At 40.8% G+C, this 20,139-nt stretch overlaps 2 protein-coding genes across 2 annotated transcripts; both read right to left on the reverse strand.

Annotated features, from left to right (window-relative positions):
- Positions 1–694: 694 nt before the first annotated feature.
- kpnb3 (karyopherin (importin) beta 3) lies at positions 695–9,638 on the reverse strand. The gene is made up of 26 exons (XM_057028830.1): positions 9,475–9,638; positions 8,220–8,300; positions 7,515–7,707; positions 7,334–7,436; positions 7,134–7,230; positions 6,942–7,046; positions 6,649–6,771; positions 6,407–6,527; positions 6,197–6,284; positions 6,008–6,114; positions 5,792–5,916; positions 5,575–5,664; positions 5,244–5,417; positions 4,785–5,003; positions 4,624–4,707; positions 4,408–4,540; positions 4,206–4,327; positions 4,029–4,125; positions 3,534–3,706; positions 3,356–3,467; positions 3,063–3,118; positions 2,862–2,984; positions 2,566–2,785; positions 2,265–2,493; positions 2,002–2,143; positions 695–1,642 (listed from the first exon to the last, which is right to left on the reverse strand). Exons 1-26 carry the CDS (start codon positions 9,550–9,552, stop codon positions 1,556–1,558), a joined length of 3,282 nt encoding a protein of 1,093 aa, XP_056884810.1. The 5' UTR covers positions 9,553–9,638; the 3' UTR covers positions 695–1,555.
- An 820-nt stretch (positions 9,639–10,458) lies between these two features.
- Positions 10,459–19,921, reverse strand: LOC130523476 (NADH-ubiquinone oxidoreductase 75 kDa subunit, mitochondrial-like). Its single transcript, XM_057028831.1, has 19 exons — positions 19,890–19,921; positions 18,527–18,603; positions 18,263–18,345; positions 17,945–18,052; positions 16,843–16,919; positions 16,682–16,763; positions 16,296–16,426; positions 15,198–15,383; positions 14,935–15,069; positions 14,509–14,623; positions 14,196–14,341; positions 13,393–13,521; positions 12,245–12,374; positions 11,994–12,154; positions 11,679–11,833; positions 11,394–11,569; positions 11,188–11,322; positions 10,830–10,902; positions 10,459–10,720 (listed from the first exon to the last, which is right to left on the reverse strand). Exons 1-19 carry the CDS (start codon positions 19,916–19,918, stop codon positions 10,632–10,634), a joined length of 2,217 nt encoding a protein of 738 aa, XP_056884811.1. The 5' UTR covers positions 19,919–19,921; the 3' UTR covers positions 10,459–10,631.
- Positions 19,922–20,139: the final 218 nt, after the last annotated feature.

Below are 20,139 nucleotides of genomic sequence, written 5' to 3' on the forward strand. Positions count from 1 at the left end.
CACTTTAAACTGAAATTAGTTAATTAGTCCAAAGTAGTAACCATTGCCTTTGGTCATCGTGTAGATTTAACAATGCCATATTTGTTCAACTTCAGAATCTTGAGTTGAGGGAAATGGCAGATTGTTGTAGAGTCAAAGAGCACATAACTCCTTCTGTAACGTTCATCACACATTGCTTTAGAACCCTCAGACCATATATCCTCACAAAAGAGGTACACTTATTCTGCATTATTTCTTGATGCTCCCTTCACGGACCTATGGCTAAACCAGATCACCTAGAAACCACTCATGCAGAAACACAACAAAAGCAGTGTTTGGCCAGGTATTCATGAAGAATTAGAAAGTAAAAACAAGCTGGAACGTGATAAAGAACGTGTATTGGCAAGGGAGAGGGGGGAAATCATTTCCATTAGTCAATTTTGAGTCAAAGTGTCATGAGCTTGACCAACTTGTGTGTCCAGAACCTGCAATTCAGCCTCTAAAAGGTCCACTGTAGTCATTACTAAAGGCCTGCAAGGTGACATTTAGATAGAATTTCTGAATACGACCAAAAATCTGCATATAGACGAGTTGCTCCTGCTTGCTTTGTTATAGGCAAATGATTTTAAGATTTGGGAAATCAATTTACAAAAACACGACTTTGCATCCCGAATGTTAAAAAGCAGCCCTCATCACTTGCTAATCAAGAGAAAACTTTGTTAATTCTCAAATGGAATTTTATTGTCATTTTCAATACAGCTGCAGGACTGCAAAGGGTCAAAACCATAAAGTTAAGAGCGCGGTAGCACACATTTTACAGACACTCTACAATTTAACAGGCAATGTTCTTTCAGATTCCCATCTACAGGTTATTGCTCCATTTGTCTGCTACCTTTATGGTTGAAAATTATTCAACATCTCTTGTACTCCTATGACCAATAAGTCTGGAAAGCAGCTTTAATCAGTCCCTCTTCGAGACAATAGAAAATGTCCCAACATTTCAAAATTGCTAAAGACAGCCACTTAACATGCCATTACTTTGGAAGCATACCCTCTAAGATGTGGCACAGGACCTTTCCTTTTTAGTTCCAGCATGTCCTTCCACCCTCCCCCCCCCCAGAACAACAAGAAAGGAAAAAAGCCCAAGAGACAGGCAGCAGTCACCTAGTGTTCCTTTCCACATTCAATTGCTCAGTTCATGAGAATGTCCAGTCCCTAACCTCTTACTGCACTCTATCCAAGCCCACCCTTTAAATGAGTTTGGTACGTTTGGACACAGACAAATAATGTTTAACAGCCTTTTTTTTTGGGGGGGGGGGGTGGTCTTCAGTGAGCCTGGATGGAGGGGCCACTGATTTCCCCACTTCCTTGGATAGAGGGCAAATAGTCTGTAGTGGGGTGTTCCAATGTCCTCCAATCAGAAATGACCAACCTGCTCCTCGGTTTGGTTGAATAGAGATGGCGCTGAACAGTAGGGTGGATTGAGGCCAGTGCCCACAGTGGATGGAAGAGATCTAGAAGTTCAACTTGTCTTTATAGGTTTTCTAAAGAGTGGGGATCCAGGTGGGCTTCAGGCTCAGGCAGTGTTGAGGAGGTCCTGTATGGCTTTCTGCTGGGTCTCATTGAGGGTCGTCACACACTGCGTCCACAAACCTGCTGACATCTGGAAAGAATCAGATGGGAAGAAGAAAAATGTATCAAATGATTGGTGACAAGAGTGTTACCCATTGACAGTGCTGGCAGATGATGATTTTTAACTAATATCTTCCAAATATATTTATTATAAATCACACTAGGCTGTGACTACAATTCCACCTTTCACAGAACTATTGTACTCTGCTGATGCAACTGAGCAGTTATCTAAAAAGTATTTTAATATTTCAACATGAGTTACCTCTAGTAGCAAAATGCCAAATGACTGTTTTCAAATCCTTCTTTCCCGAGTCACATTAAAACATCCAATTTCTACTCCAACGGTGGGTCTTCCCTCTAATTTCCAGTTTTTAAGCACCAAGAGCTTACCTGCACTTGGCGAATGACGTTGGCCAACCGTTTGCTGCACGCATCTTCACTTTTAATTGATTCATTGGCCACTCCATCTGCGATGATGAGGAAGATTTTAGGCAGATTGGAGTTCTCTGGTCCAAGGACAATTGGATTGTTGCTGTGAAGAAGACGAACAGTAAGGTTCCAAATCATTCCAATGCTATTGGGGTAGGTTTGTCATGGATTCTAGGAGTTTGTCAGAAGAATGTGAACTGGCACAATAGTTATTTAGGGTCTACCTTTCAATTAGGTCACACAGAAAGTCAAATGTGTGAACTGCTTCTTCTTTGTCCTCATTGAGTGGCAACCAGCTGAGCCAGTGGGGAAGGACTAGGTTGAGGTTTACACACTCTGATTGGAACCTCATGACCTTTCCAACAGCAGAAATGCAGTTCTCTGTGGCGTTGACATTCTCCTTGGAGCGGGCATCAGCTGCATGAATGACTCCAACAAGCAAAGGGATAGCATCTGGTGGACAGACAGACATTCAAACTGAAGAATAAACCAAGCGGGGAACTGCAGAAAACAGTCATTTCATACCTGTACAGAATGAGCGGTAGTTTTCTCCTCCATACTGAGCCATCACACCAACGCCATAGGCAGCGGCCTGCCGAACCTCAGGGCTCGAATCGCCCAGTGATTGCAACATCCTCTGTACAAAGTACTCGGCATACTTGAACGAGGAAGGGCTGCAGTGCTCGACTATGTCATCGAAGATACACAGACCCCATTGTCTGTCAGCCCAAGGCCTGTTGGGGCACTAGACACAAGTTCAGTTGGTGGGGGTTAGAGGCTGGATTAGCGTAGCAGCCAATACCAAAACAGGCAACACTTACTATCAGCTGGACAATTAGTGGCAACAGCTGCTCAAACCAAGGCAGCACCTTCTCTTTGTAGCTACTGAACACCGAGTGTAGAACATCTGACACCTTGGTGAGAATGTACACATCATTCTCATCCTGGGGGACGGAACAAACCCATTTTACTTTCCCCCATTTTTGCAAGGCTTTGACATTTACAAAGGATAAAATATTTACCTCATCTTGTAGTACTTCTTCAACCTGCTCATCATAGTCTTCATCCTCTCTCTTGGCTATGAAGGACAAAAAGAACTCATTTTACAAAAAATAAAGTAATGCAAGAAAATAAAAAATGAACCAACCTCTCAAATTTCAATTGTGATGATATGTGGTATTGTATTTGTACAAAAGGAGTGATGCTGTATAGAAGGTGGCTTAAAGGTTTGGGACATTATCAGCTTTATATTCAATTCCTAAACATAAAAGTCGCAGAAACATTTCAATTTATCAGTGTTTTAATGAAAACTCACCCTGTCTGAGCTGCTGGTTTTTAAAATGCTCTTCCAGTTTTCCTTTTAAAATCCCGCCCAGTTCTTCAAAGTGCTCGTTGTTCAAGCAGCCATCTCCCATCAACTCTATGCACTTCAAAAGAACATGACGTCAATGAAATCCCAAAGGGTACCTGCGTGTTTTCCCTGATCGACTCACCTTAGCAAAGGAGTGCATGATTTCAGACAGGACGTCCGAATCAGGCTCTGTTCCAATTGACTTTATGAGAGCGTCGCACATGAAGTGCCACATTTGGGTTAGGTACTCTGGGCCTCGGACCTGTGCACATTCCAGCAGGAGGGGCATCGACTCGGCTGCCGCGACACGCACGCGTGGAAAAAGTTCAGGACAAAAAAAATAAAATACCATTTTGTTCTGAACAACAGCTATAAAAGATTTTTTCCCGTCATGTCCTTGTATTCATTACTTCACCAAGAAGGCAATGTGATAGCTGGCGTTTTTCTGATTTTTAGCAAAATAAACCAAAACATTAGGATTGACTTAATGCTGTCCTGTGAAAATTTCATTAAGTTTTGGTGAAGTTTCAAATTCCAGATGGAATTTGACAAATCAACCAACCAAATTATGTAGCCTTGGCAAAAGGTCCGCGCTCTCTAAGTGCTTTTTTTTTTGGCACAGCATAATAAAGGATATCATCATGGAAGTAAAACTTTAGAAGAGGAACCATCAGCTTCACCACCTGCTCCGTATACTCCACAAAACCCTCCTTCAGCTCTTTGGCATAACACACCTGGAATACCACACAATTCATCACCTTCTACATAGATGTATTCATGTGAAGCCACTGTCGGTCTTAATCAGACCACTCACCAGCATTTGACAGGCAGTGGCCTTCTCCTCCAGACCAGCCGTCTTAATGCCAAAACTCTGTTGGTCCCCCAGGTTGACAAATTCCCAGCCATCCTCCTCTGAAATGTTCTCCATGTCCTGGGCTGTAAAGAACACACACATTTGAATGAGACGACAGCAGGTACGCCAAACATGCCATTGAGACATCCTTTCAGTCACTCACTGTCCAGCAGTGCCACCTCTGGTTTAATGGAGGCCGTCTTCATCAGGGGGCCCATCACTACGGGCAGGTATTGCTGAAACTCTTTGCCCAAGATCTTGCACATTCTGGCCCAGGCTGAGATCATGTATGAGATCTAAACCACAAAAAGAACCAAAATGACACTAGAGAAGATCTGCTCAATATACACATACTGCTTAAAGTCAGTCAAGTCTCTACTTGAGGATCATCGTCTTCCAGGTCATTGAAGTCGGTTTGAGTTTTCAGGAGGAGCTGCATAACTGCCGAGGCATCAGGCATGAACTAGACGGAGACATTCAGGTCAAATATGCAGTTTGGCAGGCATTTCCATTTAAAATGCAGCCAACAGTCCAGTGTACCTTTTCCTTGCCTACAGCCAGGCCAATCAGACTAATGCACTCTATGGTCTTGCCACGCAGCAGCCGAAGCTCCTTCTGCACAGCGTTCTCCACTATGTGTTTCAGTGATGGCATGAACAGGTTGTAGTATGGCACAAACTTCTCCTCTGCCGTGTCCGCCACTGAGGCAATGGATGTCACCACCTGCTCCAGGACAAGTTTGGTGCCCTTCTGGATCAACTAGAGTGGGAAGAAGATGCTTGCAATTCAGGCTGGGCAAGTCAGACCAAAAATCCCGTCTTGGTTTTGTTTTTTCGTTGACAGGTGATATACAATACATACGTTTCATGCAAGATGTATTTAACATAATAGGTTTAGCTTAGTCTCACACATATTCTAGACACAAATCAAATGAAAACCCTTCAAGGCTTTGATTTTTTTGGCGCAATAGTGCCATTCCTGTATTGAAACACAATGTACCTCCTGTAGCTTGGTTTCCATGATGATGTGAAGATGATGCACCAAGCTGTCCAAATATGGGACCAGCAGAGATTTGGGACAGTCCTCTGTGAAGTTGATGAGAGCAGCAGCTGCATGCGCCTGCACCCGTGGGTTACTCTGGTCTTTCATTGTTTCAAGCAGAGTGGAAATCACCTAAAATGGGGGTGAATTATTGAAACATGGGACCTTTTTAGAGATGACTGTATTCTACAACAATCCATCAAAATGGTTCATCTTGATTTGCAAGTTGTTGGGTGGATTTAATACTCGATTTAATACCCCCCCCACCCCGTTCTGTTCCGTGACTCACCTTATCATGAAATTTTTTCTGGAAAGTTGGGGCAAAGTCTGTGGCCATTTGCCCAATGGCATTGCAGGCAGCATAACGGACCCTTGGGTGCTGAACATGAGAAACACAACTTCAATCTCTTTTTTAAAGATATATACCAGTTCATTTTTCACGATGTCCTCTAACGACAATGTAAGACAACCAGGGCAAAACATACATATTATCCAGGATTTCTTACAGTATCAGCACAGAAGAGGAGAACAAAGCTGACAATCTCCTGGAGGATGGCCTCCATCTGTTGGTGGCAGCCCTCACCAATGGCTGACAGTGCCATCAGCCCAGCATGGCGGTACTTCCAGTCCGCTGGAGGCGAACACAAGATTCATTATATGGTGACACAACTCACAACTAAAACTAAAATCTGTACCTTTAAAAAAAAGGTGTATTTACTCACTGTTCTGCAGCATCTGCATGATGTGCTGTTTAATCATGGGTAAGATGATTTTTCCTCCCAGGCCACAGGCAATTCTGTCCAGCGCACTCTCCCCAGCAACCGCATTACTAGACAAACAATAAAAACTCAAAATGAATAAACGTGCATAGGGCCAAGGGTCAGTTCCTGGTGATGGTCATAAGGCTGAACCTGTCAAAATCATCATCCTCCAGCTCATCAGCCATGGCCCATTCATCATCATCTTCAAGGTCGACCATCATGGCCAGCATCTGGGGCACTGAAAATAATCATTTAAGAAATGTATATAGTTATTTTATTTAACTACATACTCTACCCATGTTATCTGGCTCTAAACTATGAAGAGAAAAGTGAGAAATAAACAGTAAACTGAAATCTCACCACACTGGGCCACAATTGCTGTGTGCTTCCTCAGCATGGCGGCAGCAGTCTCCGATAGAGTGATGATGACCTCCAGAGCCAACTGCCTCTGCATGTTTGCCAGGTTGGTGTCAGCACATAGCTAAAGGGGTTAGCAAGGTAGTGGTCAAATACAATTCATAGATAACAAAAATAACAGTCCAAGTGTCTGACTTTATGCAAACAGGATTCACGTGTGAAATAAACCAACTAGTCTGATTCACCTTCAGACAAAGCTGCAGTGTAGCCTCCAGGTTGGGCCTGAGGTACTTGGGTGCCGTGTCAGCGATCTCCACTAAGGACTTGAGCACGGAGTCATCTCCCTGATAGCAGGACTCATTCACTGCCTGTGTGAAAACATCCATACATTACTTACAGGTGCAAATGTCGCAGCACAACATGAGCAAGTAGAATGTTTGCACTGACGAATCACGTTCAAATAAAGCTAGTGCCAACTATGGAGACATTGCCAAATTTGAGTGAACATTTATGTACACGTGAAAGGTTCATTGTGTACCTGCAGGATCCCAGGAAGCAGGTCAGAGAATTGCTTCAACAGGGTTGTGTTCCTTTCATTTGTAAGAACAAAGGACGCTGCTGCTCGAGCGGCCAGGGTACGTATCTGAAAGGTCAAGAATGAAATATATAGCAATGTAATAGTGACTAAAATCGGCCCAGCATCATCTAAAATCCTAAAATCAAAACTCACCTGTGGGTTGGCCTGGTCCTGCATGCACTGAACAAGCATACGTTTGATGACTTCCATGTAGTGCTGCTGCTGGTTGCCAAAGATTCCTGGGAAGTTCCTGATAAAGCCAACAAGGGTTAGCTGCCGTCCGTCTAAATACAATTGATCCTCCAAGCCATGCATGAAAACCAGGACAACCAAGAATGTCAGAAGAGACTCACCAGAATATATGCAGAGCAGCTTCACGCAGGCCGACATTGGAAGAATTCACAGCGTCAAAGAGAAATTTAAGCAGCTCTGGCCACTGGTTATTACCATCATCATCTAGGTAAAGCAAAAGGAGCATTTTAAAGTAATCTCCATTACAATAAGCAGTTATCTTTTCCAGACATCTGATCATACCAACAAGGTTGCGGGAAAGCTCAGCAGCAACATCGCAGACCTTCTTGCGAATGTTTGGAGCGTTTTCCGTCTGGATGATGGTCACTAGCTCTGTCTTTATGGCTGCTTGTAATGAAATCGTCAGGCCGGGGTAGATTTCCTCGAAGGATGACGATAACAGTCGGCGCAGTAGTACTGCTGCCATTTGTCTGACCTGGTTGCACAAAATCACTGGTTTCAGAGAGACAATTCACAGACAACCCCTTTGTCTTCAAGCATGATGAAAGTTCTTTCCTTATTCCTTATTCAGTGGTTTGAAAATAGGTAACATTGAATGTGAAACACATTAGCGGAATCAACTTAAATAGGCTACTTAACTACTGACAAAACTAGTCAATAAATCACAAAGGAACCTTTGAGTCCTCCCCACCTCTAAAAATAACAGCACTAAAAATATCAACCTTGAGGAACAGAAAAAGAAGAGATGCCACAGAGATCATGTTTGGTAACTTAACAAAACTACCCATAAATGTGACACGTCTAGGACAGAATATGAATTTTGATGGGCAAGCTTCATCCCCATTAACACAACTATGTACTATGCAGACTGGGTTGTACACACATGATGACTTAAGACCACTGACTACACGAAATGCCTTCAATGTGGCACCTTCTTAAAAAGGTCTTTAGGCAACACAGGTTCTCCACAAATGCTAATGAACAAACCTCCTCTGCAGCTGATGCATCTCTGATGGCTTGCAGCAAGAATGTAATCTTGTTCTGACCTGGAATACTGTCATAGGTCTCCTGAAAATAGAATGAAGAGTGGAAAAGTTAAGAAACTAAACATTGAAAAGATATTTAAGGATAATAAGGATGCATTTCTGGGAGAAACCACAAACAAGTAAATGCATTCTCGTATACATCTGAGACGACACAAAATACAGCAAAACCACAAGCAAAGGGGTTCTGTTGCAGGTGATAAAAGGTTTAATTGATAGCTTATGACTTCCTGTTTTGTATCAGTAAAACATAATAGTTTGAAATGCTCCATAATAGCGAGGACAGCCCAGTTGGTGCCCTGCGTGAGTCAGGAATTACCGCTGAGTCCCGATGAGCAGCCCCTCATAAAAGAGCCAGACTCTTTCTAAAGGAAACCGCTGACTGGCCAGCGTGATAGGAAACGCCTCATCCGAAAGTCGGATGCTTAAGCTGGCCTTAACAACAATAGTTAGCCTAGACAAAACATGGTGGGTAAAGTGAATAGGCAAGTCTGACTGAGCGCCACACAAAACCATTTCTAAGAACAACTGGCCCGGCCAAAGGCCATGGTCCGATACCAATCCGTGTGAGACAAGCCTGGAATTGAGAAACTTTCCTTTTTGTGCACCCATAAAACGGAGTTAGCAGTCATGTAAAAACGAAGTGACTCAAGGCCACCACATATCAACGCTAACACGTTAACGCCTGCTGACTGCACTTATAGCAATCTAAATGGCGACATCACACACAAATTTGTGTTGCCTTGGCGATATTATGGCCGGTAAGAAAGTAGAGGACCCTGCTTGATTGTTTTCGCAATCCATTCTCTTCTTGCGTCGCTAGCTAATAAAACGAGCAAGACTATTGTAGCTATTTAGCTTCCAGCTACTTCCTGGTAACTAAGCGAACCAACTACACGTCGCATAAGTACTCATTTTGCATTAAGATCAACTACAATGTTTGGTTTTAGATTTTGACGAATGTACGAGTGTGACAACTGCGTTGGCAATCACATGAAACACAGCGGGAAGAAATATCACTGCAACATGGAGGAAGCAGCTAGAATTAGCCGGCTACAGCTCGTCATCGGCTTCACAATGCACGTGGGCTTGATGCGAATGCACAGCGCGCGCTAAGACTGGGTAGCGATGCTATTAGCCTTTTAGCATAATCGTCCCAGTTGCCACCTAAATAAACGGCCGTATTTCCCCTCTCTCACCTCTGAGTGTTTCCTGACATTGTTGTCAGGGCTCATCAGGTTACCCAGCAAAAGGTAGAACTGCTGCTGTTCCGCCATTGCAGTGAGATCCAGAAAGACCAGCCAAGGGGACGAGCCTCGAGTTGAGCCCGCTAGACACTTACTCGGTCACACACTGCTTCTGACGTCCCATTGGCTGGATTTACTAACTTATCCGGCTGCTGATTGGACCAGATCCGGACCAAAACGTACGTCACAGCTGTATCGCCCAATGGCAAATTGCTAATGCGCGGGAATTTACTGATGGTTTACAAAAATAGAAACAATGTCCATGAGCCTTGGCTGTAGTGCGAAGGGACTTGATAGATTTGAGTACTGTTGATGATATTTAAACACTTAATTATTAATTATGATGCATTAAGTCTTAATGCATCATAATAGCTGGTTGGTAACTTTCCCCACCCATAACCAGCCAGATTTTAGCGCTGGATAGATTAGAGGCATTTGTGTATTTGATTCTTCTACCTCAGCAATTACATTCTATCAGTTGATTAGAGCCTATTTAACATGTATTTTATACATATACATGTGCATTTAATGACCTTTGTGGGTATTGTATGTGTTATTCACAATATTATTGGAATTACACATTTATTTTATGGCATTTCTACATTTAGTACCCTATTTTTTATTGATTGGTACTGCATAACTTAAAATGTGTGCATAATAATTATTTTCCCAAAAGTGAATCAGAATTTAGATTGTGATACTGGAAATGTTTTTATTCAAAACACCTCTTCTGGGACAAAAACTTTGAAACCCTTCATCCCTTTCCTCTATAGTTTTAAAACAGGTAATTTTATAGTGTAGTGCATCATTGTTAGAATAATCTTAATCTGCTGTTTTAATGTGATTGGATTACAAGTAACATTTATATATTTGAACGCTTTTACCAATACATGATACCAATAGGAGTTGATGTTTCAAAATCACACAGCGTAAAACCTCCTTTAACATTTTATTCTTAAGGTGATGTTTCTCATCTTATTAAATAAAGACCATCCTCAGAAGTGAAAATGATAAAACTGTATGACAACCGTCAAGAACAACTTTAAATTAATGGGTTTTGGCAGAGGATTTTCGACCAAAGGTGATAATGTTTGAGGTTGATTTTTCTTCTAGCAAATTGAAAGGTCATCAACAAATTTTTCTTCTGATGCAGCTTTGACACATTTGGCCATTGTCTGGGAAGCCCTGCTGATAGAATCTGTAAACAGACAGAATGAAGAAGGAAAAAGAGATTAGTCAGATTGGACTCTTATCGTTTACAGTGACATGATTTGTTCTACATTTCATTAAAACCATGATAAGCCTACCTGTCATGTAGAAGTCCTTTATTGTGAGTTGAGGTGGAACCAGGGGAGTCACCAACAGGTCCTGCTGCACTGCCTGTGACAAAGATATGAACCATATACTTCTAGCAGCCAAACTCTTCGCAATATCAGGGTTCAGAATCATTCCACACATTTCAAACTATAACTATTGTGTCAACACAATGTGTAGAGTCAAGATAATAAGGCATACTCATTATTTACTGATGGTATTTAAAGACAAATTATTTTTCTACGACTACAACTAGTCTGAGAAAGCCTCCAATTGGAGATTTCTATTTTAGAACTGTGTTGTAATAATGTTATTGACCAAGTTATAATGTAATAATGACTGCATAAGTACCTTGGCAAGTTCATTTGCTTGTTTGAAGTAGTTTGCCTCTTCTACATCATCGTACCGGACCAGATTAGGGGACACTTCAGCCAGTCTGGTTTGAACCTCTTCCAGAGAGTCATACGGAAGTGTCACACCAGCCAGCTGCAATAGGCAAATAGTGTTATTAAAAATGAATGACTAGTATGGCGCCAAGTGCTTTTGTCATGGCTTGCCTCAGAGATGGCTCTGATAATCTTCCAGTCATCTCTGGCCATTCCAGGGGCGGTAACGGCAACCCGTGTATGTTGACTCCTGCCCTCGGTGTTGACATATGTGCCACATTTTTCAGTGTATGCAGCACCAGGTAGGACTACATCGGCCATCGGAGCGCCGACATCTCCATGGTGACCTGGGGCGGAATGGGAGGGTGAAGTTAAACTGATAATTGGTTATAGCCTGTAAACACACTTGCATACAAGCATTGTATACATATACAAGCTGTTTTTTGCTACGTGTACCTTGGTAGATAATGAAGCTGTTTTTAGGCAGGTCAGCTCTGGTAATGCAACCCCCATCAGCTCCCAGCAGAAAGAGGACTTTCGGGGGGGTTTTCCTGATAGCTTCAACACCAGCCTTGTAGCCCAGGTCCAATGCTGCTACCTGGCTGGCCACTCTATTCACATAGAAAATATGAGTCTAAAAATTCAAATGCTGTTTAAAAATAAATAAAAAAATGATGCGTCAAATTCCTTTTAGAAAAAAATGTATGTGGCAAAAGAAAAAAAAAAAAAAAGAGAACCGGTTTTAAAATATCAATTGAGGTCAGGTTATACCTTTGCAAGATGTTAAGGACTTTCCACCCTTGTTCCACATTACCACTGCTTCTGGCATTCTGAGCAATAGTAGAAACAACACTTAAAATCGCAGCTCCATCTTCTCTCTGGAGGCTGCTACTGCCTACGACCACAACTGGACGTTTTGCAGCCAAGAGGGCCTGAAGGCAGGTAAAAGAAAAAATTCAAGTACAACCAAAGCGTGCCAAAATTCCTTCTCAGACGTATCCATCCTGCATGTGTTTCTTTACCTTACAGAAAGGGTGTGTGCCATTTGCCAACTCCTTCAGTATAGACACATCCTCACCGAGATGGTCGTAAGAGTAGCTCAGATCAACCTTATGACCAATCACAGCGACATTCAGCTCATTGTGAAGCCAGCTGACAGAAAATACAGAAAGGTCATTAAAATGAATCTCACATTTTCTCTTTTCATTTGTTTTAATCTTGCATCACTACCTGTGCTACTTGTAATCGGCAAGTTTTACAGAACATTCCTGCACACCTTCCTTCTGCTTTAAGCTGTTCTTTAGCTATGGATAGATGTGTAATCAACATTGAGGGCACGGCACATGCCAAAAACTCCCGCTGGACATAATACTGCTCTTTAGTATGCAATTATTTGTTCAAGGTCCGTATTATAATAAACAATATCCGATTCATTATACATAAATGTTTCCTTCTTATGTCTGTGTAGATTCTCATTCATCCAGGTCCCAGTTATCCAAGGTAGTTTTCTGTGTCTACTGGACTGTTTTTCTTCTCTTGAAGACGTTTCGCCTTCTGGAGAACTGGAGAATTTCAGTTCTGGAGAACCTCAGAACTGAAGAAACCTTCTGGATAGAAGGTGAAACATCTTCAACAGAAGAAAAACAGTCCAGTTGACAGAGAAAACTACCTTGGTTTCTTTTTTATAAGTTAGGCTTATGTTACAATAAGGCCAAATGATGCCTAAATTCATATAAAACTTAGCTACAATTTAACTTGAGTCCATAATTAAATCAAATGTACATATATAAAGAAAGCTTACTGATCTCAAGTCAGTAACATCACTTACACTGAAGTGCAGGAAGAGTAAGCACACTAATATAACATCGCATTTGTTGCTCACTGTGTTTTATTTTGAAAATAGTTTTATTATGAATATTGACTGGATTCCTTCGTTTTTTTTCCTTGGTTTGACTTGATGCCAGCTTGATCCGATCATTCACACACAAAATAGACCAGATGCGAAAATGTCCGCCTCATGGCATTAATCTGTTAACATGGGAGCCGTAAGGAAACTCCCTCGCTTCTTGGTACTCATGGCACTGTGTCCAGTGCAAACCCGGTGTATGGCCATTGTGTAATGCTAAAAACAATAATATGTTCTAGTGTGCAGGGGTGGACACAAAATTACCTCTTGCGGATTCGGGCGTTGAAGAGCGGAGCTTCGTAACGTGGGTTCGTTCCAATAAGCAGCAACAGGTCACAATCCTCAATACCAGCAATACGCGAGTTCAGTAGGTAGTTGGACCGCAGGTCAGTGCTGCAAAAAGATCATGAATGCTTTTACCTGAATAGTTTCAAAGTCAATATTCTAATCAGAATTCATTATGTGCATTTTATGACCTGTGCCATCAGGTCTTCTCCTATTCAGCATTGGAATTTTAAAGAAAAATTAAATTATTGTCACCAATAGCAAAATTATGATTTTGTTATTGTTGACAATCCCTAAACCATTGTGTGCTAACTCAGTGCCATCCACTGCCAATGTATGAGTCAACATGTGTGTCACGGTGCCTGTGAAGGGTTCTAAAAATGATTTGGATTGCTTTTTTTTTGTGTGTGCGAGCCATTCTGCAATTATTTGTGCTGTTGATGCAGCTGCAACCAGTGTTTGTTGCATTTGCTTTCAGTAATTAGCAGGGTTACCATGCAGCATATAAAAACCTAACTCTACTGAACTCTGATGAAAACAGGTAAAAATGTTTACATTTGCAAACATGAGCCATCCTTTTGGGCAGCCAACAGGAAATTAAACAGACAGGATTAGAGAAGAGGGGAATATACACTAGAGCAGATGAGTTGACCAGTCATAGCTTATGTGGTTGATGTGTAGTGTTTAATCAGCCAATTTTTTAAAAATGTTTTCATTATTGTGCATGTGTCTCTCTAAAGAATAAAGTGACTGAATCCCATTCTATTCCATTCTAAATTTACCCTGCGCCCGCCATTGGGAAGAGTTCCTCAGTGCAGAAGTTTTCTGAGTCAAGTCTGTTGAGGAGATCTTTGAGGCAGACCAGAGATTCGGCATCAACCATCCCTCCTGCAATGGCTGCTACTTCATTGCCCTGCACACCCTGCAGCTACACAAAGAGCACAGGACAAAACCCTTCAATATGAGAAGTACAGCCGGTGATCTGCAGAAGAATCCAAGCAGTCACACATAACCTTCTTTCATCGCATTTTTAGAAAAACAAATAATAGTCATCACAATTGGAACACAGACACATACTGACAGATTTGGACTTACTGCTCCAGCAACACGAATAAGAGCATCCTCCCAGGTTGCAGGGGTCAGCTGACCTGAAGCATCTTTGACCAATGGTTGAGTTAGTCTCTGTCTCTTCAGACCATCATATGCAAACCTGATAACATAAAGCATTTTTAATCAATTAAACTAGGACACATTTTAGTCAAACACCAGTAGGTTTCCACACAGATGTCAGTCACTCTTGAAGAAATGAGACAGAATGTGTCAAATGTAGATTTTGACATGACACATCTGACAAGCCATCTTGCATAAGGAAAGGTCACACAAGGATAGCAGCTCGTACTGTAGAGTAAACTCGCCATTATCTCATTTCCCTAAGAGGTGGCCTGTAAAGTCCTGTCGTAGCTCAATATTGCACATGCCTGCAAAGTTAAAGAAATGATCCACTTATCTTGCACTATTTACCTGGTCTTGTCAGAAATCCATTCTTCATTGACATCTTCATTCAGCCTGGGCAATACCCTCATCACCTCCCCACCTCTCGTGCTCACCACAATGTTACTGCCTACAGCATCCAACACATCAATTGTTGAAGTTTTCCTGCAACAACGGAAGTTAGAAATAATGACATCAACAGAAGGATATCAAACTAAAACTATAGCTAACCTAATAATTAATGCAACTGATTCCTTGTGGTAACAGTGCGGAATAAGTCAAATATTGTCCACCTGGTCTCCCATGGGCGTGCTGTGAAGGCATATGGTTTAGAGGTCAGTGCTCCCACAGGACATACGTCAATAACATTTCCCGAAAGCTCCGACATGAACATCTTCTCTACATATGTGCCAATCTGCAGGTTGTTTCCTCTTCCAGTTGTTCCCAAGTCTTCAACACCAGCTATCTCACTGGCAAACCTTCAAAAACAAAATCAGTAACGGAACTAACTCAGTAAAAGGGTCTCTCCACTTGTTTATTTTACTGAATTAACTTGAGTTGCAATCAACTCAAGTGACAAATATTGGGTTTTTTTCCCCTTTTGTTATTTCAGATGTGGGAAATGTCAATCATCATAGGCTTCTAAGGACTTAAATGCCTTTATCCCTAATGGCTTGGAGAACATCATTCAACTAACTTTCTGAAACAGTGCCTTATGTTATTTATGAGGATTATAAAAAATATCGCAATATAATGTTTAATATCTATTAAAAAATATTATAAGATTACCTTGCTAGTTTTAAGCCATTTCTCTTTCACGCAGATGTCTGTGAATGTAGTAATGTTCCACAGAGTTTCTGCATATTACAAGTGCAACTTGGTTTTTTTTTTGCTGAATTTATCAGGAATAAGCTAAATGGAAAGTTGTTTTCCCACTGGTCAAACTTTCTTGAGGCCGGCAGTATATTATCATATTTAGTGCATCACCAAACTATCTTTCAGTTATCAATCATGACCTGATGACCATCTCTACTACTATGTTCTAATATTAATATCTATATAATTTAAATTGTGAAAAAACATTTAAGATCATGATCGATCATCTTTTTAGCTTTAAGATCATGATCGATCATCTTTTTAGCTTTATAACTAAATGAACAATTTACCATTTATTTGTATTACTAAATGGCATGTTAACAATGTGATAATATAATAATAATTGCACAATTTCTTTAGTGAACCACAGCAACACTGGCACATCCTGTGTACATGGCAGTCTCCTCTCTGAATAACTGATGACCATTACCGGTCAAGAGTCAGAATAAAATGTTCCGTATTGTTATTTAGACCTAACACTGTTGCTGAGATATGAATGTCTGTTATATTCTCACCGAACACAGCGAGTGCACTGGATGCAACGTGTCATAATGGTTTTGATGAGCGGCCCAATGTTTTTGTCCTCTACTGCTCTTTTTTCCTCTGATAAACGGCTGCGGTCAGACCCAAACTGCATGGATTGATCCTGAATAAAGAAATAAATTAATACATTGAAAACCAATACCTATTAGGCAAAGAAACATTTATCAATTGTGCAAAATTTTCATGAATTTGTTCATATTCATCCCTGAAAAGCATCTAAAAACACTCAGGGGGTGGCTGTGCCCAGACAGGGGGAAAGAAACTGAGTACAGTCTTGTATTCTACTTAACATGATGCCTTGAGCACTAGCATGGAGGAACGATGATTATGGAGCTGGGCTTGAAGGTCAACATTCTACCTGAAGATCACATTCTCCTCCCTGGTCACAAATGGGGCAATCCAGTGGGTGATTGGCCAACAGGAACTCCATCACTCCCTCTCTAATATAAACAGTCAAAATGCAGTTTTAAGCAATGTCATAAATCATTTTCAAAGCACATTTAGAAAGGTTTCTTTTACCTGGCTTTACGTGTCTTCTCTGAGTCAGTGAGAATGTTCCACCCCTTCATGACAGGCATGGCACAGGCTGCCACAGGCTTTGGAAAACAAGACAACAACCATTTAACAATAATTACATGCATTGTCAGCATTTTGCCTATGGCAAGCTTAAATATTATGCATTGCAGGTAAGTGCAACTAAAACCTAGTTATAAATAATAGGCTATATAAAGTACTGTTCAGGCTATTGCATACTTTCCTTTCCAACTGACATCCCCATTGTATCATTAACAAAGAAATTGTCAAGGGTTGGTTTCAAGTACTCCCTGAAAAACTGAAAACAGGTCATCAAAAGAGGAGCTGGATAAGACTTGCTGGCTTCTAGTCTACTTTTATAGACCTTTTTGAAACCCGCTAATTGCGCAGAATCTGGGCAGAATAAGTGCAGTAAATATAGATGTGAATTAATGAATTTTACAGGGGAGCAATGCAAGGAAATAAATAAATAATAAATATTGCTTGTTAAAGAATGGGAAAATGTAATATCTGCAATATTAGTGCAATTTAATTTTTTCATTATTAGTCATTGTAACATTTGTCAGGATAAGAAATCATATTCAAACCTGAGGTTAAGCTGAACAATGCATGAACTACATGACTGAGTTTATGTCCACGTGCACAACACAATAAAACACATAAAGTGCAGTGCTTGTGTGCTGGCCTCAGTAGTGTCATTATCAATACACAAGAGTAAATCTTTGTTTGAAAATGGTTCTAATGGACAACATGTAATTATGTAAAATTGCCAACAACTCTTGATTTTTTTTGTTAAAGCTCTTGACAATTTGGTTTAGATTGGAGTGGAAGACTTACTAGCCACATTTACATGACACAGTACTCTTTCTTCATTATACTAAGTGAACACAATGACCATCACCATCAAGAATCTAAGTAACTGGGCAAAAAAACCCAAAGCATGTCATAATAGTGATAAAATTCACAATTTACGAGGCGTTGCACTGGCGACACTTTACGGCTATCTTCATTAAAATAAATATAATATAAAACTATATTACATATAATCATTTACGATCTACACAGTGAATAAATGTTTCACTGTTACCTTGGGAGCTTTTTCAATCTCCACCAAACACATGCGGCAATTTCCTGCCACTGATAGGCGCTCATGGTAGCAGAACCTGGGGATTTGGATTCCTGCCTTTTCACATGCCTGGGGAACAAACAGACAACAGGAAACATAAACAATGTAGAGTTTTATTTGCAACATTCATCAGTCTTCTGTTAATAGCCATTTATTAATAATATAGTTGAGAAAAACCCTTAAATGATTTCAATATTATCCTGCAACTTCAAATTTACAAGCATGCAGCATAAAGCAATAGAACCATAACATTGCTAAAATAATGCACTGTTTTCTTACCTGCAGCACCGTGGTTCCAGGCTCTACCTCCACAGGTTTCCCATCCACAAACACTTCCACCATATTGCTGGCAGCCCGCACTCCTGTGGAAACAAAACATATTACACAAAGAATATTTTAGACAATTAAGGGAACCCTGACAAATTGATTCAGCACTATTGTAAACACTGTTCTCAAAAGCAGGATAAAGACAATATCTATTCCAATATAAGGAAATATACGGTAAATGTAGAACTGAAAAATTCAAACTGCGATGAACATTACCAGTAGTGAAGGGAGCCAAGCTGCCTTTTGCTGCCCTGGCCACAGTGCGGCCTACATGCGGCAGTCGCAACATAACTCTGCAAGTAGGAAAGCAGATCAAATAGATTTTGACAGCTTACAATTACTGATGAGTTTGAGTACTGATGAATGATTACTTGTATTCTTTTGTTTCAATTTTTCTGTTGTTCTGCAGTGTATTTAGCTGTCAAAAATATGCAATTATCATAACATGCAAGTTTAAAATTCTGGAGAAATTCCATCAGCAGCCATTAAAATTGCACAAAACATTTGATCATATAGTAAGAAACGAGGGTTGAGAATCTAGAATTGAGACATTCATGTTTATTGTTCAGTCCAGCGTAGGCTACAGCAAAGTACCAGCAGAGTAAAATAGTGGCAGAATCCTGATTTTAAAGTAATGCATTGTATTTTAGATTTGCTTCTGGTTCCTTTTATAATCTCGTGCAATACCTCAGAATATTATTAGGTTTTTCGTATTAAAATTGCGTGATGATGCATGAACTCAACTAGTTTGTGCATGACTGGTCTGTCCAACGACTGGATTTATTGTCACACACACTGAACATATTTTTCTTGTTGCTACACACTGTCTACCTAATGTTGCATATTATTAGACACACTGATAATTTTATGCATTTTCCTACTACGTATTTGGACATTCTGTAATTGTGAACAGAGCTGTTACTTATGCAATTAGGACTTCTATTTGTTCGTGTAATTCTATTTTTTCACACTATATTTCTGAACATTGCTATAAAATAAAATTCTTATTTCTTACACATAGTGTGTACCTTCTGCTGCTAAATAAAATATTCTAAATCTGATGCTACGTAGCAACTCCCGTGTTGTACAGACCCTAAATTTACATATAAAGCGGTCAAACCAATTATAATGAAAGATTTGCGCTGGTCATTACTGCAAGTAACGAATGTAGACGCTTCAAGATGCGGTTGTCGCACTTTAGACCAGTAACATAAGCCTTTTAATTGAGGATCTTTGATTCCAGGCTAACAGGGTTAGCTAAGAGCTATTAACTGTTACTCAAGGGCACGGGGACTGCAATGTTATGTGAGAGATGTTAGAGAAGTCGCAAAGGTCTAAAGCTCCTTTAAGGGTGGATTTGAAATTAGATGACACATTATTACAAATAGTTGTAAGTATAATACGTATTTTACGTTCTTACCTTTGACTATAGATATTTTTCTACAACCTATGAGAACGCTGGTAAGTAGTACTTCTTCGTGGGAATTGTATGGAAGCCAAAACACTTATAGTTACAACACTGCCCCCTCAGGTTTAAAACGTTATAACCTCACATTTTAAAATTCCAATTTCACAGTACTTGATTGATTGATCCATCCATCCATCCATCCATCCATTACCGCTTATCCGGGGTCGGGTCGCAGGGGCAGCAGCCTAAGAAGAGAAGCCCAGACTTCCCTCTCCCCAGCTACTTCTTCCAGCTCATCCGGGGGATCCCCAGGCGTTCCCAGGCCAGTCGAGAGACATAGTCTCTCTAACGTGTCCTGGGTCTTCCCGGAGGCCTCCTACCGGAGGGACATGCCCTGAACACCTCACCAGGGAGGTGCCCA

Source organism: Takifugu flavidus, chromosome 3, assembly GCF_003711565.1.
Source record: "Takifugu flavidus isolate HTHZ2018 chromosome 3, ASM371156v2, whole genome shotgun sequence".
NCBI classification, from domain to species: Eukaryota; Metazoa; Chordata; class Actinopteri; order Tetraodontiformes; family Tetraodontidae; genus Takifugu; species Takifugu flavidus.

Bases quoted from the DNA above. Each gene is read 5' to 3' on its own strand.
- kpnb3 (XM_057028830.1), bottom strand. From the start codon at position 9,552: ATGGCGGAACAGCAGCAGTTCTACCTTTTGCTGGGTAACCTGATGAGC. The intron at 8,301-9,474 runs GTGAGAGAGGGG...TTCTATTTTCAG, and splicing joins ATGTCAGGAAACACTCAGAG to GAGACCTATGACAGTATTCC. The intron at 4,126-4,205 runs GTGAGTGGTCTG...GTGGTATTCCAG, and splicing joins CCACTGCCTGTCAAATGCTG to GTGTGTTATGCCAAAGAGCT.
- LOC130523476 (XM_057028831.1), bottom strand. From the start codon at position 19,918: ATGGATGGATGGATGGATCAATCAATCAA. The intron at 15,070-15,197 runs GTGGACAATATT...CCGTTGTTGCAG, and splicing joins GCACGCCCATGGGAGACCAG to GAAAACTTCAACAATTGATG. The intron at 13,522-14,195 runs GTAAATTTAGAA...ATCTTTTTGCAG, and splicing joins TTCCCAATGGCGGGCGCAGG to CACTGACCTGCGGTCCAACT.